The 24,046-nt window shown below is 42.8% G+C and overlaps 3 protein-coding genes across 6 annotated transcripts in view; 1 reads left to right on the forward strand and 2 right to left on the reverse strand.

The window, feature by feature from the left end:
• The window catches only part of mbd4 (methyl-CpG binding domain protein 4), a 5,351-nt gene extending 3,874 nt beyond the window's left edge, over nucleotides 1–1,477 (forward strand). For 3 of the 4 annotated variants that reach the window (XM_086068351.1, XM_086068350.1, XM_086068353.1), the window contains exons 6-8: nucleotides 809–958; nucleotides 1,117–1,220; nucleotides 1,302–1,477. In XM_086068351.1, coding sequence (XP_085924477.1) covers nucleotides 809–958; nucleotides 1,117–1,220; nucleotides 1,302–1,376 — 329 coding nt within the window. In that variant the 3' untranslated portion in view covers nucleotides 1,377–1,477. Of the gene's footprint in view, nucleotides 1–808; nucleotides 959–1,116 lie in introns of all 4 variants that reach the window. The other variant, XM_086068352.1, reaches the window with a different exon arrangement.
• A 485-nt stretch (nucleotides 1,478–1,962) lies between these two features.
• On the reverse strand, nucleotides 1,963–12,231 carry creld1b (CRELD disulfide isomerase 1b). Its single transcript, XM_086068349.1, has 11 exons — nucleotides 12,002–12,231; nucleotides 10,580–10,700; nucleotides 10,426–10,508; nucleotides 9,933–10,043; nucleotides 7,244–7,335; nucleotides 6,983–7,162; nucleotides 5,511–5,606; nucleotides 5,347–5,430; nucleotides 5,110–5,205; nucleotides 3,672–3,812; nucleotides 1,963–3,596 (listed from the first exon to the last, which is right to left on the reverse strand). The coding sequence occupies exons 2-11, from the start codon at nucleotides 10,694–10,696 to the stop codon at nucleotides 3,376–3,378; spliced, it is 1,221 nt and encodes a 406-aa protein (XP_085924475.1). The 5' UTR covers nucleotides 10,697–10,700; nucleotides 12,002–12,231; the 3' UTR covers nucleotides 1,963–3,375.
• A 756-nt stretch (nucleotides 12,232–12,987) lies between these two features.
• LOC147179663 (interleukin-17 receptor E) lies at nucleotides 12,988–23,679 on the reverse strand. Its single transcript, XM_086068348.1, has 17 exons — nucleotides 23,542–23,679; nucleotides 23,152–23,167; nucleotides 22,981–23,076; nucleotides 22,197–22,285; nucleotides 22,003–22,095; nucleotides 21,820–21,922; nucleotides 20,234–20,382; nucleotides 20,091–20,159; nucleotides 18,908–18,974; nucleotides 18,197–18,378; nucleotides 18,069–18,116; nucleotides 17,945–17,990; nucleotides 16,815–16,966; nucleotides 16,660–16,725; nucleotides 16,527–16,578; nucleotides 16,345–16,452; nucleotides 12,988–14,140 (listed from the first exon to the last, which is right to left on the reverse strand). Exons 1-17 carry the CDS (start codon nucleotides 23,638–23,640, stop codon nucleotides 13,398–13,400), a joined length of 2,178 nt encoding a protein of 725 aa, XP_085924474.1. The 5' UTR covers nucleotides 23,641–23,679; the 3' UTR covers nucleotides 12,988–13,397.
• Nucleotides 23,680–24,046: the final 367 nt, after the last annotated feature.

A 24,046-nucleotide genomic window follows, 5' to 3' on the forward strand; every position in this document is an offset into this window, starting at 1 on the left:
CACAACCTTTGCACTGGGAGGCGGACGTGCTAACCAGTCAGCCACCGTGCCGCCAATTTTCATCACTGTGAATTTAAAAAAGTAAATTACAAAAAATATTTTTAAAGAAAAGATAAAAAACATTTAAGGAAAAATTATTTAAAAAATTTAAAAATAATTACAATATTTTGTTAAATAGAAAAGATAATTATATATATTTTTTAATAATTAAAAAAAATTAAATACACAAGATTAATAAAAATTAGAGGCGTCAGGTGATTAAAATTTGTAATCGTAAAAAATTGCATGATTTCACTAGTTAACTCACGAATAATCACAAATTTTATTATATCTGTTCTAAATGTACAATAAAAAAATCGGGGTTTTTTTGTTAACAAAAGTGTGGAAAAAATGTCAACGGCAGTGAATGAGTTCATGTACGCACAAAAACCACCGGTGCACAATCTGGTTGGCAGCGCAGTTAGAGCTGAATTTCTCCATCTGCGCGTGTTCAGTGGATTACACGCTCCCTGATTGCTCCATTTTTAACCGCTTAGTGCCACGCAAAATCTACGTAAACCTTTAGTGGCTCTGGCCCTTTACGTTTTGCTGTGGAACTGCGATAAAGTTGGTGGGGGGTTAAAGTACCCTTCTAAGTGGGGTGAAATTTGTTCTGCGCATGCCACTGAGGGAGCGGTGAGCAGCAGCAGGGGCTTGCGCTCTGGGATCATTTGGTGATCTACCCCCCCTCCAATTCCAACCTGTAATGCTGCTGCTGTTAACTGTATAGTAGGAAAAATGTCTCGTATGCGTTGTGTGAATGCTGCAGGCAAAACGGCCATTCCGCTCCTTTGGCAATTCTTCGAGCTGTACCCGTCTGCAGAGGTGGCCCGCCAAGCCAACCGCGAGGTCATGGCAGAACTCCTCAAACCAATCGGCCTCTTTGAGCTTCGGGCCAAAATCCTCATCAGATTCTCAGGTGAGCAAAATTTGGTATTTTGGAGAGCAAAAAACATTTTGGTGGTAGTACTTGTTGGAAGACGTTTGAGAAGCGTTGGATTGTATTTGTGTGAAAGTAGCGGCCACGTAGGTGCCGACTCTGCATGTGATCTTTGACCTTGTGTCGTTTGTTTGCAGACGAATATTTGAGCAAAAAGTGGCGTTACCCCATCGAGTTGCACGGCATCGGCAAGTACGGCAACGATTCCTACAGGATCTTCTGTGTGGAAGAATGGAGACAGGCCAGTCCTCACTTGAATTTCATCTTTTTGGAAGAAGAGTCTCAGCCGTGACAATCTTGTTCTTGCTGTGTTTTGCTCAAGGTGACGCCTGATGATCATATGTTGAACAAATATCACGCCTGGCTGTGGGAAAACCAGGAGGCGCTGGGAATCTGAACAAGCGTGAAGAACTGTCCGCGCGGAAGCTTTCACTCATCATTGATCATTATTTTTTATTCACGTTGGAACGGACAATAAAATGTTTTTTTTAACAGGTTGCTTTGTCTCAGATGTTTGTGTGTCCGTGTGGATTAACCAAAGAACAGAAGTTTATCAAATTTGTTTTGAGACTGATTGAAGCCTCGGACCTTGTGCGCTAGCAATCAGTCCTTCACATGAAGGTGAAAACCGTTTAGAAGGAGTATCCATGTAAGCTCAACCATTCAGGAGACCTTATACTTTGTCATTCTCAAAACTATGGGCCTCAACTGTATATAGTATTATAATCTTTATTTTTTTTTATTGTCAACACCGCCACGATATCGCGATAATTATTGTATTGTGACATTTGGATATTGTTACATCCCTACAAATGCCAACTTGCAAACAAACACAGGACTTAAGACCAAACCAGTGCATTAGTTTCACCCTAACATTGAACTTACACTTTGCTTTTTTTTTTTTTACAGCCTACATTGTAAATTCTCATTATCGTTATTGATTTAACACCGTCACCCATCCAACAAATGTCACCAAAGCCAGACACTTTTCTTGTTTCCTTTATTGAAAAAGCTGAGAATTAACTTAAAAGGAACCCCGACCGCCTGTAATGACAAGTTTGCGTTATATTATTTATTTGGTTGTTACTAACATAACTATGAGATTCATTTGTCAAAAATCATTTCCAGTTGAATACATTTTGGAGAAACTTTATTTGTATGTACGCCGCCATTATTAACGCATTCAAATGGCGGCTGGCTCTCTGCGAAACGCCTATAAAGAAAGCAAGGTAAGCCTCCGTAGCGTTCCGACGTAAATAACAAATAAATTATTTGTGGAAAATGAATCTCATGGTTATGTTGGTAACAACATCGAGCAAACTTGTCATTACAGTCGTGGTTCCTTTTAAGGATCCAAACGCAAACGTGATTGTTGCTGACGACACAAGCTACATCGGATGGACGCACGCGGTGAAAAGGGACGACATGGAAATGTCAACATCAAGTCAAATCAAAGTATATGTTTGAAATGCAGGTATTGCTTCTTTACGGCTTCCCGGACATCACGTGAGGTACATTTTTTTTCCCATTTTGCCCGTAATATAAACTTCACATTGCATGCTTCCAACTGTGTCTTCGGCCTTAAAAGTGCGCTCCATTTGCCTACCTGACTTTCCAGGAAGGACGATCTCATTTGTATTTTGTGCGACCATGCGGACACAAATAGGCATTTGATAATCCAGCCACATTTTGAAAAATGTTTCGCCATGTTACATCTGGGGCTTCAAAGTGTACAAAAATAAATTAAAAAAATCAAGGGATCAAAAATGCATCCGGCATCCGATCGTCTTCCATGCCAAAGACGAGCAATAAATACATGTCATGTACTGTGCTACCAATCTAACGTGTTTTATTTCAGTGTCATGCATTTGAACTAAAAGGATGAAAACATTCGCTTGAGTCGTGATGAGCGGACAAGATGATGTGCTCATTTTCCCTACTGATGACGCATCATCAGGAGCAACTGGGGCTTCGGTACCTTGCTCAAGGGTACTTGCACACGGCCACAATGGCCGGGGATCGCACCCACCACCGCTGGGTTGGGAGAGACGACCACTCTACCACTGAGCCATGCCGCCCCGATGATGAGGTTTTGATTGTGTGCAGAGGGGAAGGAAATAAACTAATAAATAAATAAATAAATAAAAAGCAGCCACTTTGTAAATACAGTAGACGATTTAAACAATCAGTAGCGGTGCTTGCACAAACCTCCAACTCAACAAATTCCAGGTCGGGAATTCAGTTGAATTCCTTTCAAACAGGTGCAGCGCTAGCTTCATCTGGTCTTCAAGCATGCCTTTGCGTTCTGGCGCGGTCTTACCGATGCAAACGCAGGGAGGGACTTTTGGGCGACTCCCCCGAGCCAACGCCAGCGTTTCAAGCCTGCACCTCGCGTCCTAGCGGCCCTTGAGGAATCCGTCCAGCATGTAGTCTCCTTTCTCCGTCAGCCAGTAGCCCGCCATGGCGGCCACGCCGCCGATGAAAATGGCCGTAAATACCATGTCGCCTTTGGCGGCCAGCGTGGCCAGGGCGCAGATGACCGCACCGAAGAACATCTGTTGCAGAACCAGAACCTCGTCGTCTGTCATGTCGTCAAACAGGCCCTTCTCCGGACCGGCTGGAGGGGACGTCCGCAAACCACAAATAAACGTCAAACCGGGCGAACGGGCGGACAGCACGCGCTTAGACATACCAGGAGGCTTGTTCTCGACACAGATGCTGTCTCTCCGGATGAAGCCGTCGGCGCAGTCGCAGTGGAAGGAGCCCACCTCGTTGATGCAGGCCTCGTTGAGGCCCGGGCACGCCATGCCGCCCTCGCTGCATTCATCCACATCTGCCACAATAAACCATGCATGTCAGGGGCCGCCGATTATAATCGGCCAATTATTGGCTTTCAAGCATCAGCCAAAACAATCCGCTAATTGTACCAAATGGCTGATTATTTTCCCCTTAAAACGGTATGAAAGAAAACCGAAGTTTCCGACGCTGTGGAAGTACCTTGAATGCACCATTTTTCTTGCGTAGCATTAGCAACAAGCAAGTGTGTAACATATGTTATTCTGGTTATTCTGTTGTCCCCCAAGCGTCTTTTAAGCTGGCTCCTCAGTTGGAGTTAACTGTAAAACTAAACATATGACGTTAAGAATTACATCCACTGTATATTTAAATACAAAACATGCTTCTTTTTTAAAATATTGCTAGACTAGCGCTAATGCTAAATGCGAGGAGAGGATCCCATTCAAATGCTAACAGGAAGTTAGCAGCGACTTCGAGAGTGTTTTTCCTTCAAATAACAAACATCCACACACAAATCTAGTGGGAACACATACCCACAGGTAAGATAACACTACGCAAAGGCACAAATTATTCCCAATGTGTGAAAAACAAGTTATTTAATTCAATCACAACTTTCTTCTGTACTCACAAGAGGCCAAAACGCACAGGAACAGTCAGTATTTGTTCTTAGTGGGGGTTTTTTAGCTGCTATTATTTTAGTTTATTCAATTATTATGGTTTTATTTTGTTATTATCCTTTCAAGTTATATTTTAAGACATTTCAATGATTCAAATACTTTCTTTTCTCAAAATCCAAGGATTTTGTTTGGGTTTTAACACACATTTCCACATGACATGGTACGAAATACAAGCCTCGAGGTCCCAGGTTAGCCCAGTAAGTCCCAAGACTTGTGAAAATAATGCATGATAAAAATATATAAAAGAAAAGGTTAATGCTTCACAGCAGTTTTAAGCAAGTAAGAATGGTTTTATTGGAGAGATTAATCGGTAATCTGCATTTTTTTTTTCTGCCAAAAATCAGCCCCCAAAAAATGCATATGGTCGGGCCCTATTCATGTCACAGGTTAATTTTATATTCTGCCATCTAGTGGACAAGCATTGAATTGTTCTGCCTGCCACTATAACGTGTGTACTCCACTGGCCTACATAGACCAACAATAAATCATCCTTTTTGGAGGAATCAAATGGAATGGGATCATCGGCGTACTTGACAGTACTTAGGAATCAACAGCGGACGTACTGAAGAGATCTCATGAAAACATTTGAAAGCAAGCCGTGGCATGACAGCAGAGTTTATTAGCGTTTCAAAATCTTCAAGCAAATGAAATCCTTACCGAGACACTTGGCTCCTTTCAGCTTGTAACCTCGTGCACATTTCTTGCAGCGGGCAGGACCGCTGCCCATGCAGCCCACACAAGCCTGGTCGCAACCTGGAAAGAGACGAAAGCTATGCTAGCCCAAAAGTGATTTGAGAAAAAAAACACAAACAAATACAAAACATCCTGGGCAAAGATGGAGGACACGCTAACATTGAACTGTGGATCAAGTAAGTCGGAGCAGTCGACGCCTACCTCTGCAGTCGTAAGAGCCGTCCGTGTTGTGACAGTACGTGTTGGAAGGGCAGTGCGAGAGCTCCGTGCCGCACTCGTCCACATCTAGAAGGACACACGAGAGCAGCGGGATGAGACGCGTCCAATTAGATGAGTCGCCGTGCGACCGGAGCAGGCTTACTCACCAACGCACTTGTTGTCGTGAAGCATCCAGCCCGCTTTGCAGTCCAGGCATTTGTAGTCCTGTGGCCCCGAGCACTTGGAGCACGAGTAGAAGCAGGCTGCGGGGGGGGGGGGGGGGGGGGGGGGGGGGGGGCGGCACAAACCAACATGTTCCACAAATGGCTAGGGCTGGGTATCGATTCTAATTAGGGATAGACCGATAATCGGCCCGGCTAGCCTGCGGCTAACCTAATAGCCGTTTTTTAGCTGAGTTATCCCAGGGCGTTTGGGTGAACAATTAGCTCACGAGCTAACAGTTAGCTCACAAATTAGCAGCTAACCGGTGGCTCGCAAATTTGCGACTATTAGCCCGCGAACTAACCGGGTTGCTCGCGAATTAACGGCCATTAGGTTAGCATGTGAGCTAACGGTTAGCTCGCGGGCTAACCTAATAGCCGGTTTTTTTTTTGTGGCTATTTGGGAGTTATTCCGGGGTTAGCGTGTGGGTGAATGGTAAGCCCGCGAGCTAAAAGTTAGCTCGCAAATTTGTGGCTATTTTGTAGTAGGCATTATAGTTGGTGCAAAAGCTGACAGCAAACAAAAAACCTTTAACATGTTGCAAATCACAAAAGCTGTTTAATAAACATGTGCTTGAAGGCATTTAAGCAGTCAAGTGCTGGCGTTTTTATGATTATTTTATTATTACAACTTTTGACACCGACTTTTTTTTTTCGTGCAAATGTCTCTCAGCTTCAAATATCGGTTATCGGCCTCCCTGACTACGATAATTGGTATCGGTATCAGCCCTTGGGGAAAAAAGCATATCGGTCTATCTCCAATTCTAATTTCCTCAATCAATTTGTTTTCAATTCACAAGAGTTCAGTTCGATTCGGTTTTGATTTTTCTTGATTCGATTCACTTTGATTCAATCCGATATTGATGAAAACTGGGTAAATTATTTAGTTTAGTAATGAAAGTAGTAACACATGCTATAATCACTTAAGTGTTACACAAACAATGACATCAGCAAGGACAAGATGAAAATATTTGAATAATTCTGATTCAACAATTGTAAATATAAATTAAAAAGATTCTGAATTGTTTTCAAGTGCAATTAGTCAGGTCTTTCATAAATGAAAGAAAACACTTTTAAATTAATGTGAACAGTAAATTTCAAGAAAAGCACCCCAAAAAAAATGCCTTTAAAATTCTATGTTCTTATGAATTTTATGTGGAAAAGACATTAAAATAATCGAGTCGTGGTTTTATGAATCAATATCGATTGTTCAATTTTTTTTAAACCGAGTCCTACAAATGACAGGTTGTCAAAACGCTGAGGCTGACTGAAAAGGACACCTCAACTTGTAGGGAGTCAGGAATGAGCGACTGCAAAGATTCCACAAAGATGGCGGCCGCTCGTCACATCGCTACACGAACAGGCTCACATGAGAGCGGCCTTACTAAATGAAAGTGAAAGTGGAAGAAGTCAGGCACCTGCGCAGGCTCCAGCGGTGGCGTTGGCGCTTTTGTCTACGTAGTAGCCCTCAGCACAGTCCTGGCAGAGCGGGCCAGCGTATCCGGGGTCACACACGCATTGGCCGTCCCCCAAGCGAGTGCCCTCACCCTCGCAGCGGCCCAAACCGCCGCACACACCGCCGGGACCCGACGGACACGCTGGATGGGGAGAAAGGCCTGCGTGTTAGCGCTCACCTGTCATCTTTTTCACGAGTGCAAACGGGGCGGGGCGGTACTGACCTTTGCAGTCGGGTCCAAAGTGTCCACGAGGGCAGCACAGCCTCAGCTGCTCCATGCACAGCCACTCTGACAGGTCGGGCGCCTCCCGCTGCCTACAGTAAAAAATGTCAGAAATCAACTTTACCCAGTGAAACAAACGCAAATGCCGTCCATCCATTTCAGATCCTCAAAAACAAACTTTTGGGGGAACCATATTCTAAAAGCACTGTACAGCAAAGTACTGGAGGAATAACCTACTAAAATTAAATGTGAAATTATTATTATTTTTTTTACTTTAATTTCATTTAACTTCATCATAACTGTTTTGCCAAACTTCTTTTTGTGAACGGAAAAGGGCTCTTTGCACAAATCCACTCCTCCATTTGCTGTCTTTCATGATTGGACAAACTGATTGATCCAGGTGTGTCTGGCCATTGTCGTCGTGGTTACTGAGGTCAGGCACACCTGGATCAATCAGTTTGTCCAATCATGAAAGACAGGAAATGAAGGAGTAGTAATTAATTCAGGAAGTAGTGGATTTGTGCAAAAGAGAAATTATTTGTACGCTCTGGGCTGCCGTTTTAGCCTTTATTCACGCTTTCTGATACAAGAGTATGTAAATGTGTTCCTGCCACACCAGAGAGAGAAAAAAAAACTTCAATATTAAACTATAACGTGATCGTTTTCGACTTTTTTAACTTGTGAAAATGTGCATAGTTTGACTTCAGATTCAGGCGACTGACGGAGTCCTTTATGTGTCTTCAAAATCAAGCTAACCTAACTCGCCTACGCACGTTACTATGCTGCTCTTCTTTAACGCTGAAAGAAAACAAGGCCAATCGTTTACAAAGATTTCAGATGTAAAAGTAGACTGCTTCAAAGTAGCCTTGGTCCAAAATACTGAAAAAGAACTCAAGTAAGCCAATTACCAGCTGTCAAACTCATTTACAGCTACCAGACAGGCACCCGTAGGATATGCTAACAGCTAGCTGCAAGCTAGCCAGTAGCCACTTACCTCGGAGACTTCTGCCATATTATACAATGATGGAGTAATTAATTAGCGGTTTCTTAGCGTCCTAAATTACCTATTGAATATGAGTTCGGGATAGCGTTGTGTTGATTTAACTCATTCACTGCCATTGACGCCTATAGACATCAAAATTTCATTTTAACTCATTAATTTAACATTTGTTTCCACTTTTATTAAGAGTATGAAAACCTAGAGGAAAAAAAATATTGCACATTTAGAACAGATATAAAATTTGTTATTAATCGTGAGTTAACTAGTAAAGTCATTAAATTACAAATTTTAATCACCTGACGCCCCTAATTTTTCATGTTATTTTTTTAATCGTGAGTTAACTAGTGAAGTCATGCGATTAATTACAATTTAAAAAAATAATCACCTGACGCCCCTAATTTTTAATAATCTTTTCTTCTTAAAAAAAAAAAGATTTAAAAAAGAAAAGATTATTAAAAATTAGGGGCGTCAGGTGATTAAAATTTGTAATTGTAATTAATCACAAATGTTATCTGTTCTAAATATCACCCAAAAAATTCTAGGTTTTCGTACTCTTGTTAACAAAAGTGGGGAAAAAATTTAAACTAATAGAAATAGTTCAAATTAATTTTTGACATCTATAGCTGTCAATGGCAGTGAATGAGTTAATGTCAATCAAAACTACGAACGTCTAAAAGGGAAGTCAAGCTAGCCATCATGCCACGATGTGGGCTACTTTCAAAGTAAATGTCTACCAAGGCTATTTGCATTGCCATTAATGTAAAAAAAACTTTATTTTGAAGTTAGCCTGAGCGTAAGTGTTGTGTTATGATGATTATTTTTCAGCTTCCGTGACATGTCTGGTAGGGGTGTGCCCCCCCAAAAAATTATTCTCATAAGAATCGCGATTCTCATTTAGTACGATTCAGAATCAGTTTTAAATGTCCCAAAATAAATTGTATTTAAATTATTTTATACTACCTTGCCCTTGTCTGTGTGTGCTTTTAATTGGAGCGCTGTTCATGTTGTACCCAGTTTGGCCACTGAGGGGCAGTGTGGTTCCACGCGCTCTAATACATTAGAGAGTAGAAGGGAAACGTCACGATCAAGTTGTTCCAATAAAAGTTGTTGTCTTTTTCAGCGTGGAGCCGTTCTTTTGAGTGATAAAAGTGCCACGAGTAGCGCGCTAATTAACATTAGTGAGTCAGACTGGAGTAGATGAATTCAATTCCTTGCACATCTATAGATTGAGGCAAAAATCATTGTCAATCAAATCATTTTAAATAAAAAATCGTTCTGAATCAAAAATCGATTGTGAATAGAGTCGCAGACCCAAAAATTGGAATTGAATCGAATCGTGAGACATTCAAAGATTCCCACCCCTAATGTTTGGTGTCAACTGTTAATACGCACGTTGCTGTTGTGTCCCCCCCCCCACCCCCACCCCACCCCCACCCCCACCCCCAACCAATCCCCAGATCGAAGGCAATCCGAATCGTGAGGCCTGATCCGAACAGACTACAAATCAACGCTGATCCGTTGCACCACTAGTTATTACTATTATTATTATTTTATGGACCAAGTGACGAGTTTTATCATGTTGGGGAACTTGTAAGTCAAGCTAGCAGCTATGCTAGCATAAAAGTATTTTTGGGAAGATTGGAGTTGTGCCCACTACAAGCAATTTGATGGCCACGTTTCCGTGGTTACCTGTGGAACCACCACGTCTCCACCTGCTCCTCGATCTGCTCCAGCAAGCGGTTGCATTCAAAGTCGGCCTTGTCGCACGCACTCTCCACAATCTCCAGGAGACGAGTCTCGCTGCAACAGCAAGTCAACAATTTTTTTTTTTTTATTGATCCCATTCAATTCAATTCAAAGGGTTGGGATGAAACGAGTGATGGGTGGTACACCAGGCAGTACGTACGCACCTCACTTTTCAGCCCATGGTTCGACACATTTTCACTATGTGTTTTGTGCGTACAGAGAACTTCTCTTTTTTTTTTTTTTGCTTATCAGCAAAAAACGCATTTTGAGTAGTGATTTTGACTTCAAGTTTAAGTGTGATTTCAACACAGCCTTTTTGAGTGCTTGGCTGGAAAAGACAAAACTGCTGTTCGCTATTTCATTGTCTATTTTTGTTTTGCTGTTCCAAACAAACCTCCAAAGCCTAATTGGATTGGCCGCAGATGAAGTGACTGACCTGCTTGCATACTTGGACAACTTGTCTTCCTCCCAGGCCGTGTTGCCTCCCCCAAAGTTCTTGTTGGCCGTCCTCTCCAAGCCCTAGAAAGGAAGAAGGCCATTTCGTGACCGATGATGAGATGACAACGTGCGCAAAAACGCCGCCCTGATACCTTGATGAAACTCTCCGCCAGTTTCTGGCATGTGTGACACGGCGCCGCGTGGACGGCGACGAGCGACAGCTCCGACAGAAGCATCAGAGCGGGCAGGAACGGCCAGGCCCACCGCATGATGCTTCCGAGACAATACACACAGGAAACACACACAAACACCCCCCCAAAAAATGCGTGAGACAATGTCTTCCGCGGCCTGTGCAGACTTTGAGAGTTTAGCTTTCATCTCGGTCTTGTGGTCGCTCACCAAGTGACATATGGCTTCAATAAAACCTGTAGTTAAGTGTTTCCCAGCATTCATTGAGCCAAGGTACCCTTAATATTTGAAAAACCTCACAGCACGCCACCAAGCAAAAATAAGTCAGTAAAAGTATAGTATACAGTATCTCCTGAAATCATAATAATAATGATCAGTCTCAGGCCATGTTTAGTTGAAAATAAAGATGTTCTGCCGGATGAATGGAGAAAGTGTTTATGTTGTGGTCCCATGTAAGCTTCTTAATGAGTATGTGCTGCTATGAGGGCTAAAGCCTGAACCATTTTGAAAAAATATCCAATTGCAATTTTTTTTTGCACCCAATATTGTCTTTGTGATTTCATATGTGATTATTTTCCCATGCATTTTTAACCAGGACAGCACAAGCAATACATTCATTACGTATTACAATAAAAAATATATAAGGTTTATTATAATTAAATTTTTTAGTCCTATTGGTTAAGCTTAAAAAAAATGTATTATTAGGAAATAATTAGAATAGTGAAATAATTTACGACAACAACTAATACAAAAATGTACCAAACAATTGTGGCGTGCGAAATTAAGTAATGAAGCTAACAAATCTATGGATTTAACAAGTTTACATGTAATATTAGCATTGGTCTGGATTACACTTCTGAACCACGAAAGTGCTCAGCAGGGTGCTTTTTTTGTTTCCTAAATCCAACCTGCCACATCGCGATGTCAGTTGGATTCCTCGGCCAGTTGAAGATTCAAGAGTATTACTGTTGTCGTTTCAACGTAGCAGGCTACAATGATGAAGCAGGTTCGCGATGTTTAAACGCTTGTTAAAACTTTGGGCGGCAGCTGCCCCTCCAAACGTTTCTGCAAGCCCTGCCTTGGCCCAAGAAAATGCCGTCAATCATCATCATCATCATCATCAATAATCCTAATCTTCGACAGCTGTCTTTGTTTCCCGTGTGAGTCAGCATCAGCATCAGCATCAGCCACCGAAGCTCCAAGCTTAGCTCCGGTCAGGAAATCTTGTAGCACTGGCTAACGCCAATAAACTCTGCTGCCCTGTATCTGTTTCTATTTCTTTTTTTGGCATGAACCCGCAAAACGCACTAAATGGGCCGCTGCTGCCGTGAGTTCATATTAGAAGCAGCGTAACGTGGCTAACTGTTAGCCGCGGCGGTTCTTACCTCGATCGTCCGAGCCCGAACTTCTCCTCGTCCTCGCGTCGTCCTTTCGTGTTGCACACGCAAAAGGCACAAAGTCATATTCTAGGACGAAGTCCCGTAAACTGCGATCGCTGTGCAGCCATCGCAGTGGAAAAACTTGTCTGAATTGCACGATCGGACGCTTGGAACCTTGACTGACTCGCCAAGAGATTCCTTCCAGTCGCTTCTGTGTCAGGCATCCAGCCCCGCCCCAAAGCCCGGAGTTGACCAATCATAGTCGTTGACATCCTGATAACGTCACATCTCGGACATTTACATATTTACAGGGGGAAATCTGGCAGTGAGATAACGGGACAAAAATAATATGGACAATTTCCGAACATCCGGGCATTTCTGATATTTCCGCAATTTACAAGGTGAAAACAAACGGCATATTGTATCGCTTTTGCCTGTGACGAGCATACAAACCAAAGTAGGCAGGTTATGATATTAATCAAACGACATTTATCACATTTTGAAATCAAAATAATCATCACAAATCAAATTACAATGATGCCAAGTCCAATGCTTTTAAATGAGCGGAGAGCTTCCCTTCACCGAGTTGACCGACATTTTGACTTGTGACATAAGCTCGCAATTGACCATTTGCTGGCCATCTGACTACTTGCAAAATAGAAATTTGACCTCATGTTTGGCATTTCTTCAATAGTGACGGCTTCAATTAATTGCAATTTTCTTGCCATTTTTTAAAAATCCCACTCCTCAACACGTTTAAAGCTAAGCCTCATGTTTAATGTCCCCTAAACCTACCTTGGCATTCCTGTTCTTCAGCCGCACTCGTCAAATAGGCATGGTGACTTTTCACCACCACGTGTACGTACTTGCAGCAGGTGGCAAAAGGCAGCGCTTTCTCTTGGTCCTGCATGTTACGTTATACTTTTTGCATATTGAAATCAATCAATTCAACTCTGTAGACCAAAAACAAAGTAACAGCTTTGGCCATGCAATCTGGAAATACTTTTTTTTTTATCGACTCAAATATGTTAGAGAACTAAAAAGGGATGAAAGGATGACTGCACGTGGGACATGTTGTCACTTGTAAGTCGCCTCTCTTCCTCTTTCCCATCTTTAAAGGAAATTCAAGTCATAAATGTTCTTGGCAATAATAGTATCTTCTATGTGGCCCCACTAGTCTAAACAAAGCATTCTGATAAATATTGTATTTGTGGAATATGAATGAACCACCAGTTTTGATCCATCTCAGGGGCAGCCATTTTGAGACTTGCTGTCAAATTAAAATGGCATCACAGTACTTCTCTTTTCGTTTCCTTTTTGGCCGCCAGCAAGAACTTGAAACTTGTTCGCATCCCATCCGATGGGATTTTTTTTGCGACTGACGTAAAACCGTCGCCTTCTATCACCTTGGGCCTTTTGTCCTTTGCACTGGAGGCAGAAGCGTGCGCAGTCTGCGGGCCAACTGCCGGGCCAACCACATGGACACCCCCTTTGCCAGAAGTCTGCGCCAACAGCGCCACCAAAAGGTCCTTTTGGTTCCCCGCAGGCCTCCCAGCATCCGGATGAGGCCGCCCAAGTCCCGCGGGACGCAGTAGCGAGGGACATCTCGAAAGGCTTCGGGGAGGTCCCCGCTGCGGCCCAGGCCTCGGAAGTAGACCAAGGCCACTCCTCTGCCTTTGCGCTGTCGCAGCGCCCCCTCCAGGCAGGTGAGAGCGGCGGCGAACACGGGTTCGATGACGGCGGAGGGCTCGTTCTCCATCGCCGGCTCTTTGTTCGTTCCGGCGCCGCTTTTCTGAAGCTTTGACCGTCGTCCGGCGTCGCGTGGGGAATCGGCGCCGCCTGTACGCCGCCTCCACTTATCGTACGTCCGGTTGGCCTCAGGACTCCAGACGATTAACACGTTTCCCTGCGCCTCCCGCACGGCCTCCCACTGCCCGTACAGCCAGGGCAGCGGGCCGAGGTCCGCTACGCCGCTCTCGCCGTCGACGCCCACCCGCTTCTGGGAGCTTGCGGCGCACAGGGCCACGTGGACTGTGGCGCTCAGATCCCCCCGAAGCGTAGAAGCCAGGGCGCACGTGGCCAAAATATGCGCTGACCGCGCCGACGAGCACACCAGCAGCACCGGCTTCGGGATGGACAGCCAAGCTACGCGTGGGAAAAGAGGAGAGGAAAGCACAAGTGTTGCTATTTGAGCAAGCAACGCTACTCAACCGGACAAATTCCGTGACCCCGAGCACACCTGCTGACTCCCCTGTCATTCTTATCCGGGACCATTTTTTAGGCATTATGTGTAACTTTGACTGAACTAGAAACAAAATGAATAATACAACTCGAGGACGCAGGTGAGAAATAAGTGTGGCTATTTGAGAAGCTGTTGGCAATGACAGCCTCACTGCACTGGAGCATTTCAGCAACAGAGACTCTCCACACTTCACTTTTAGCTACAGTTACAGATAACATTGGAAATACAGTGTTCCCACGCTACTTCACCGTTCAGTTATTGCGGATTCGCAGATTTTCATTTGTGACCAATTTGTGACATTTGTAACCCGGTTTCTGGTAAGCCAAACTTCATCAGTAGTTTGGTATTTATTCTTCATTTCGCATGCTAAAAGTTACATTTATTAAGTCTAACAAATAGTAGGGTTGTGCCAAAAAATTTGCATTAGCGAGTCAGACTGGAGTAGATCAATATAATTCCTTGCACATCTATAGATTGAAGCAAAAATCATTGTCACTCAAATCATTCTGAATCAAAAATTATTCTTTATCGAAAATCGATTCTGAATCGAATCGCAGACCCAAAAATCGGAATCGAATCTTGAGACATTCAAAGATTCCCACCCCTAACAAATAGTGCTGTCAAAGTTAAAGCATTCATTAATTGATTAATCACAAAAAAATATCACATTAATCATGTATTAATGCAGATTAATCACACTATTAATTTTGACCGCAGATGATCCGTTAGCTTGACAGCGGATGGTTACGTTAAAAGGTAACACAGGTTGTGTTTGAGCAATAAACATAACTACTAGAGCTGTCAAACGATAATTTTTTTTAATCAGAATAATCACAACTTAGAATTTTGATTAATCACGATTAATTGCTTAGTAACAAAACGCTTTTTTATCAACATGTTTCCCCGCCAAATTTGAAGAACACCAGGTTATGTGTTAATTCTTTTGACATTTAATGTTATGAGGACATCTTCAACATTTTTCGATCCACTGCACACGCTCATCCTCAATCAGTTAATTACTTGCATAATTCAAAATGGAACAAAAGTGACCCCAATATTTTGACATGAACAAATATTCTAAATGTAATACACAAATATTTATTCAATGCTTTACTTTAATGGATGTAATTATATTTATAGCTCAAACACAACATGTGCTACCTTAAACGTAGCCATTCATGCTAAAGGCTAATCTATGGTCAAAATTAATAGTGCGATTGAGCTGCGTTAATTCATGATTAATGCGAAAAAAAATTGGTGATTAATTAATCAGTTAACGCTTTTCACTTTGACAGCACTAATAACTACATGCATTAAAGTCAAGCATTTAACTCATTCACTGCCATTGACGGCTATAGACGTCAAAAATTAATTTGAACTACTAGTTTTCACATTTTTTTTCCACTTTTGTTAACAAGAGTATGAAAACCTAGACAAAAATGTTGAGTCATGATGAATGAGTTAACTAGTGAAGTCATATGATCAATTACAATTAAAAATTGTAATCGCCTAATACCCCTAATAAAAATAAAATAAAAGATTATAAAAAATTTGGGCCGTCAGACGATTACATTTTTGAATTGTAATTAATCGATTAATCTGTTATAAATATACAGTAAAAAAAATTCTAGGTTTTCATACTCTTAACAAAAGTGTGTGTGTGTGGGGGGTGAAACTAATATAATTCAAATGAATTTTTTACGTCTATAGCCGTTAATGGCAGTGAATTAATGATAATTAATTGAGTTATTAAATGTTCATGTCAAAATATTGGGGTCATTTTTTTTCTTTTTAAATTATGCAAGTAATTACATTAGAAAAAGAGGAGGATGAGAGTGCGCAGTGGATCAAAAAATGTTGAAGACGGCATCATAACATTAAATGTAAAATAATTAACACATAACAGGTGCTCTTCGAATTTAGTGGGCAAAACATTTTGATAAAAAAGCCTTTTTAATTAAGTGATTAATCATGATTCATCAAAATTCTAAGATGTAATTCATTTGATTTAATGGTTTGATAGCTCCATGAGTAACAAGTGCTTAGGAAGGGTTAATAGAGGTCAATAAATAAATAAATAAATAAATAAATAAATGATGCAACTGACCCGTAGCTCCCTTTTTGGTGAGCGAGTGGAGAAAAAAGGCCAAAAGTGCAAGCATGTGGAGAAGAACGACAGCCGCCGCCGCACGCACGCCCCATCTGCTGCGAGCGTCTGCACAGACAAGAGGACGATAGCACGAGTCGCGCACGGACGCGACAACCTGGACTCGGGGGGGTCACACTCACCGTTCGGACACAGAATTCTTCGTCCGTCAAGGGCGGGAAAGGACCGCCACACCTGCACGAGTTCAAACCATGAGCCAGAAAAGCGAAAGCCGCGTTTCGCACCAGTGACAGACGGGCACTTCTTCAAAGTTACCTGCACGCACGCTCGCTCGGCAGCCCAGCCCAGAGGAACCGTGACTTTGCCCTCGGACGCCGCGTCCTGACAAATGGCACAAATTGGAATTTCAATGATGGCATCAGGCAAAATCCTAAACCGCGCTACTTTCTTTCGTCACGTTCACAACTCACCACCGTGACCGCGCAGATTCGCCCCCGGGACGCGCAGTCCCTTTGGCTCGGTACGCACAGCTGAGCCGAGAAGGTGGCCGGCGCCGAAGACTTGACGTGCACGGACAGCGCGCGGCGGCCAGCTTCCAGAGAAACGTGCCACGACGACATATCTGCAAGTTGCAACACAGAGGATGCGCGTCATCAGCGCGCTGACTCGAAAAACCGCCACCCGCTGCCACGCCACCTGGATGCTAATACTACGCTGCTGTACTGTTGGTCCCTGCCACGCCCACTAAGTATGTTCCGGGTCCATTTTGACCCCGGCCTCATATAATCATCTAAGTCGGGTCTTTTTTTTTTTTTTAAGTAAAATCTAACATCCAGCCGAAGACAGACAGTAGTGAATGATTTATGTTGTTGCGGGAAAAACTTGAAGAGTGAAGACTGATGTACTCACGAAGACGACGTCACGCAAATAGACGAATTTGATTGGCCGGTCGCCGAATTGCTGTCTATGGACGCCTGCCCAGACCCACTTTCTTTTTCAAGAAACTAGGTGTGGCTTGCCAGGCTACAAATTTCCCGCCCTGTGTCTGCGGATGTGACGTCGTGTGCGCGTTGTGTACGTGAAGAAGGGAAAATGCAGTTTCAATTTTTGGCCACAAGCGGCAGTAGCGATTCGAAATTGAATAGTCTACATTGAGTAGCTTTTAAAAGCAATGGGGTGGAAACACAGACAGTTTCTCGGGACTATTTCAAGCTCCATCTTGAAAAGTGCTAGTGCTGTCCCATAAACACACACACACACACACACACACACACACACACACACACACACACACACACACACACACACACACACACACACACACACACACACACACACACACACACAGAAGGCTTGTACAGTATGGAAACCTGCCAACGCTAGCTTTGAACAAAAAACAAACAAATAAAAGCATGCTAGGTTCCTTGAAACTCAAGAAACGGTGCAATTGGCTGAAAACTCCGCCTCCTCACCCAAAGTCAGAACGAGGACAAGCCAAATTGAGAAATGGATCCGCACCGAAGTTCGCTGGGGAAACCCACAACAAATGACTTTGACTTGAAAGGAAAGCAAAAAAAAAAAAAGGTTTGATTGGACTCACCAGGCTGGAAGGGGCAAGAGATGTTGTGGCTGCCATTCAGGGAAAACTACAAGCACAAAACAATGCAGGAAACAAACAAAACATTGTCAGCCTAGTTAGTACCTTTGTGTTGCATGATTCTCACCTTGACGCACATCTGAGGGTGTTTGTCCACCGCTGAGATGTTGAATATCTGCAACGGGACACGTCAGCCTTCATGAGTTCACCTCCAATTAATAAACTGACGAAGAAGGATAACAAGCGGCCGAGTACCAGGTTCGAGCCGTCTTCCCAAGAGTCGAGGGTGGAGTTGGGCAGTGGCGTGCAGACGTGTTGGGGATGCCGCCAGCAGAGGGAAGCTACCACGGGGAAGGTTCGAGCGGGACACTCGGAGCTCCAAATCAAAGTGGACTCGTAGAGCGTGACCCCGGAGGACAGCCACACGTCCTCTACGTCTGCGTGTGGACATTATTAACTCATTCACTGCCAATGACGGCTATAGACGTCAAAAATTCATTTGAACTATTTCTATTAGTTTAACATTTTTTTCCTAGTATATGAAATCCTAGACTTTTTTTATTGTTCATTTAGAACAGATAACATTTGTGATTAATCGTGAGTTAACTACTGAAGTCTTGCGATCAGTTACGATTACAAATTTTAATCGCCTAATTTTTAACAATTTTTTCTATGTTTTTTTTTATCGCGTCAGGCGATTAAAATGTTTTATATGAATTAATCGCTTGACTTCAATAGCTAACTCACGATTAATCACAAATATTATACCTGTTCTAAATGTACAATTAAAAAAATCTAGATTTTCATACTCTTGTTAACAAAAGTGGAGGAAAAAAAAGTTAAACTAATAGAAATAGTTCAAATGAATTTTTGACGTTTATAGCCGTCAATGGCAGTGAATGAGTTAAACACCCACCCGAGTCAAAACAATGTGGCGCTAACTCATCAATCATCAAGCGGACTCACCTGGCAAAGGGATGCTTTGTAACGGACAGACGGTTCTGCGGAGGGTGTCTGCATGCAGGTTATAAACCTGCCGACACAAGAGGGGACCTTACAGCGCTCACATCCAACCAGGTCGCCGCCGCCGTGGCGGGAAATTGTCTGCTCACAAATTAGCATTTATTCATTACATCTCCCTTCGCCGCTCATATATCTACGCCAATGTTGTACAGGGACATGCAGAACAATTCAATGCTCTTCCACAAGAGGGCACAATCCGCCCGTTCAAGCATGAGCCGTATACAGAGAGAGTCTGGCCAACACATACGCCATGTTGTTACCCTCGGCCACAGGAGGGGGCGTGTGCTCAAGCTTGTAGCCCATGAGCATGCCTATTGTTTTGTAAAATTTATTTGATATTTTCCCCTTGTTTTATTTTTTTAGCCTTTGAGGTATTTGTAGTATAAGTATTAGTATAAGGAATACTGTGCACTGCATATATGATACAGGCTATTACTAGTATAATATGTTATATTTTTACTGTACATGGTTTTTCAACGTTGTGAATGCTGGAAATGTATCAGGGTCTTCATACATAACACATACAAATGTTCAAATAGGAGATCTTTATCTTTAAGAGAGCTTTATCTCCTGATATAACAATAAGATACCTAATAATAAAGCAATTTTCATGGTACCAATGAATGTGTTATAACAGGTTCCTCTGTAATTTGTTTGTCATAAGGAATATATGGTCCTGCCACAGTTTTGCTTTAGCCTCAGATGCTAGTTAGCTATCTCCCTCGCTAGCTCCCATGGTGCTCGTTTACCTGCTAGTGAGCTCGCTAGCTAGCATCAGGGGCTAACGCAAAACTGTGGCAGTGTTTTTAACTTGGTCCTGCCACAGTTTTGCTTTAGCCTCAGATGCTAGTTAGCCATCTCCCTAGCTAGCGCCCATGGTGCTCGTTTACCTGCTAGTGAGCTCGCTAGCTAGCATCAGGGGCTAACGCAAAACTGTGGCAGTGTTTTTAACTTGGTCCTGCCACAGTTTTGCTTTAGCCTCAGATGCTAGTTAGCTATCTCCCTAGCTAGCTAGACGAGATCATTGTCATCCTGATTGGACTTTTTCTAGACTTTTTGTTTGGGGGGGCGTGTCTCTGGCCCAAGACAGAGCAAGCGCGTGAAAATCAGTTGGAGGCGAACGTACTTGTACGCAGACACACGGGAGCACGTGCGGGATGTTGAGAATCGCCCAGCGGGACCGAGCCGGATCGATCTAAAAAAACACAAATGGAAAAAAAATGGACGTTTTGGCGCTGAAAAGTTTAGCCGCGCGCTGGTGACACTTACGACGGTTACGCTGGAGTGCGAGTGTTGAACACAGTAGTGCGCACTCTGCTTGTAGCACCACCTGGTGACGACTCGATTCTCCGACTCCACCGTAACGTTGATGGATTTGGACGCAGCATCCACAGACAAAGAGAAGCTGGGCGCGGGATCTGAATCACGTCACACGGAAATCAGAGAAGGGAAAAAAAACAAGATTGAAAGGAGAGATTTTTTATCCTCAAGTTTCCTCAATCATTTACTGAGCCAGCAGAGTCAATGATTGCCTCCTATAAGGAAGTGAAGTTGGCGTTGCATACCAATGCTTTAAAACATCTTTTGTTTCCGTGGGCCTGATGACAAGCAAATGTTGCTGCACTGATGTCAAATTCAACTCTGTACAATCTTTGTGGGGGCAAATTCTTCCAACATAAGAACAAGCTTTTCCATGCCGACTGCACTTAAGTTGAAAGTTTGAAAATATTTATTTTTGCTGCTTCTCACTGGGCAAGATGGCAGCTTTTGTTGAGTAATATATGTGAATTCTACATCTTAATAATTGTGCTCTGCCTTCTTGGCCAGCTCACCCTTGGAAAAGAGATCTTGCTCTCAATGGCTTATTTTTTCTTGTTTAAAAAAAAAAGTTAAGAAATCTTGCTGTTTTTATTTAACCCTATAAAGCCATTTTGAGCCTTCTATTTTATGAGTGTAATATTTTTTTTTCCTCCATTAAAACCCTGACGTATATATGATCTGACACATGCAATGAACGGATAATCCATTAGAGGGCAGTATCACCACCCAGCTGATGGCTTTTCCAGCGACCTTGCAAGATCACCTGTGCTTAACTCATTCACTGCCATTGACGGCTATGGACGTCAAAAAATTCATTTGAACTATTTCTATCGTTTCATTCCCCCCCCCCCCCCCCCACACACACACTTTTGTTAACAAGAGTATGAAAACCTACGAAAACAATTATAGTACATTTAGAACAGATATAAAATTTGTGATTAATCGTGAGTTAACTAGTGAAGTCGTGATTAATTACAATTAAAAAATGTATCGCTTGATACTCTGAATAAAAGAAAAAAAGAAGAGATTATTAAAAATTAGGGGCGTCAGACGATTCTTTCTTTTTTTTATTGTAATTAATCGCATGACTTCAATACTTAACTCACAATTAATCACAATTTTTTTATCTGTTCTAAATGAACAATACAAAAAATTCTAGGTTTTCATACTCTTGTTAACAAATGTGGGGAAAAATGGGAAACAGTTCAAATGAATTTTTGACGTCTAATAGTGGGAAATGTTCTTTCAGATTTTTGGAAATACTAATATGTTTGATATGTCTGTTTATTATAATATTTTTGACCGTTATAAATGTACGAATTTAAAGCTTTTTGACCGAATGTATCAAATCAAGTCAAATGTGGAAGTTGATTTGCAAAAAAAAAAAAATGCTGTTTGTTTGTTCAAAAGGACCAATAAATACTCTATTTACAAAGAATCGCAACTTTCTCTCATAAATTTCATGGTTCAGGCTTTTTTAAACAGCCTCCGTGACTAGCATGTTGCGTGCCGTGCCGAAGAGGCGCACGCGTTACCTGCTAGAGTGTAGTTGACGCTGCAGCGCACCGACGCGGCGCTGTAGGACACGGTGACGGGAAGCCGCAGCTTGGCCTCCACGCAGTCGCAAAGCAGCTCCCACTGGAAGAAAACAGCAAAACGCCTCGTGAGGACGCTTAGCAACTTAGGACGCCGCGCGGGCAAGCGACGCGCGCTATTACCGAGGTCAAAGTGTTGTTGCCGCGTTGCCCGTGCAGGTCAGAGCTCTCGTGACACCACACTCGGATTTCATTTCCGTTCTTCTTGGTGTTCCACTACACACGCACAAAACACATGTCGGTGATGATGATGATGATGATGATGATGATGATAAAAGACCGTAGGGACACAACGAAGAAGTGGTGAGAGGCCAAACCTTTTTCTTTGTTCTCTTGTATTTGACGACGGGACGGATGATCTCTTTTTTCAGGGACACAATTTCAATGGTAGGGGCCTGACTCAAGTCTGGAACAATCACATCTTTCAGTTCATCGCGCAACAACAACTAAAATGACGATGCTGCAAGCTGTTTTATGGAAATAGCAAACTGGCTTTTTTTCAATATTTCACTTATTCAACTTTTTTTGTTGCCAAAAACACGAGGGCGCATGTAAGTAAATGTTCCGTGTCACGAGGCCCTTTTTCCAGTGTGACTTCACTCTCTTTTCAGAATCACACTTGTATTGATAATTCCGAACACCCGGGATTTTCTGCAATGCAACGCAATGCAAATGTTTCCTTTACACGGTGAAAACAAACTGCGTACTGTATTGCTTTTTGTTACAGCTGTCAAACGACCTTTTTCATCACATTTCGAATAATCCTCACAAATCAAAATTACAAACGATCCAATGCTTTTCAATGAGCGGAGAGCTTCCTTTCACCGAATTGGCCGCCATTTTGACTTGCGACGTAAGCTCGGAATTGTTAATAAGAGTATACACAACACGCGTTCTGGTGAATGCAAGATCTTTGCAGTGGTACGTGAGCGCCCTCTCGTGGTACGTTCACTTTTCAACGAAAGGCTTCCAAATGTTCAGGGCAAACAAGTTGAAAACGCAATATCTCGTCGAACTCGGGGCCACTTTCACCAGTGGAAGCCTCAAAACGAGCGGCTTTTTTTCGACTATCGCATGCATGCAGGCTTGGCACTTGCATACCTGCGTGTTGAATCCAAACCCGGACGGTGACACATCTGCTGTTGGACGGATGGTGGTCGGTCTCGACGGGGCAGCCGTACTCTACCGCCTTGTGAGCTGCAAATCACCAGCAAACATACGTTATGTAATGACGACAACAAGATCCGTTAAGAGTCACGACTTTTCACTCACCGTTTTCGTGGGCCCTCTAAAGTGGAGTCGGATGAAAACACAAACAAGGATTATTATTATTATTATTATTCAAAACAAAACACTGAATTCCTAAAAGTGCAGGATTTTCTGTCACTATAATTTCCTTTGCTGGTTAACAAGAAAACATGTTAAAAAAAAACATTAAAAAAAAAATTAAGGGTGGCTCATAGATTTAAATATTGGGAGCTTTTTTTTTTTTTTTTTAAAGTGTTCGAGTTATTAATCTCATGATTGTGTAAATAAGAGGCATTTTAGGGAGAGAGAAAAAACGTTAACCCGGGCAATCGACTTTGGACATGACTTGTGTCACCGTTTGGATAGTGCAGGTAGCAACAGACGTCATCATCGGTGGGTCGATACTTTACTCACCTGGCACGAGAAGCTTGCGCGTCCGCAGGGAAGCAGAAGCAGGCGGAGCAGAAGCCCGACGAGGACGAGCGAGCCCGCGCGACCGCTCTCCGGTCGCATCGCAGCTTGCAAAGAAACACAGCACACGCTCAAGTGAAATGACACTCAACAAGCGTCCTGTGGCAGTGGGGCTGCGTGCGAGGTGGTGGTGGGCGTGGCCTTGGACTAGTTTCTGACCGCCTCATCTCACGCCATCCACAAAACAATGACAACAAAACATGCATCCGTTAAAGAAAAAAACACACCTCGTGTGTTTTTTTTTTTTTTTAACTATACAAGAATAAAGTGTAATTGCATATCCACGACAGTAGGTGGCAGTGGCACTCATTGTCAGAGTGTGCAAAGAGCATGAGCTCCTCTGCTGAGGCATATACGTACTGTAGTGTACAGCAATTTCATAAACAAATTATACTATTTAGTCGCAGCGGAAAGTTTAGCGTCCATGAAAAAATAGTTTCCCTCTCTT

Source organism: Leptonotus elevatus, chromosome 2, assembly GCF_054856555.1.
Source record: "Leptonotus elevatus isolate MCC_2025b chromosome 2, RoL_Lele_1.0, whole genome shotgun sequence".
NCBI classification, from domain to species: Eukaryota; Metazoa; Chordata; class Actinopteri; order Syngnathiformes; family Syngnathidae; genus Leptonotus; species Leptonotus elevatus.

Excerpts from the sequence above, each read along its gene's own strand:
- creld1b (XM_086068349.1), bottom strand. The coding sequence starts at position 10,696 with ATGCGGTGGGCCTGGCCGTTCCTGCCCGCTCTGATGCTTCTGTCGGAG. Across the intron at positions 5,607-6,982 it reads CACCGCTGGAGCCTGCGCAG|CCTGCTTCTACTCGTGCTCC; the intron begins GTGCCTGACTTC and ends CCCCCCCCGCAG. Across the intron at positions 5,431-5,510 it reads TCACGACAACAAGTGCGTTG|ATGTGGACGAGTGCGGCACG; the intron begins GTGAGTAAGCCT and ends GTGTCCTTCTAG.
- LOC147179663 (XM_086068348.1), bottom strand. The coding sequence starts at position 23,640 with ATGCGACCGGAGAGCGGTCGCGCGGGCTCGCTCGTCCTCGTCGGGCTT. Across the intron at positions 20,383-21,819 it reads CGTCAACTACACTCTAGCAG|ATCCCGCGCCCAGCTTCTCT; the intron begins GTAACGCGTGCG and ends GACGTGATTCAG. Across the intron at positions 18,379-18,907 it reads ACAAAGCATCCCTTTGCCAG|ACGTAGAGGACGTGTGGCTG; the intron begins GTGAGTCCGCTT and ends GTCCACACGCAG.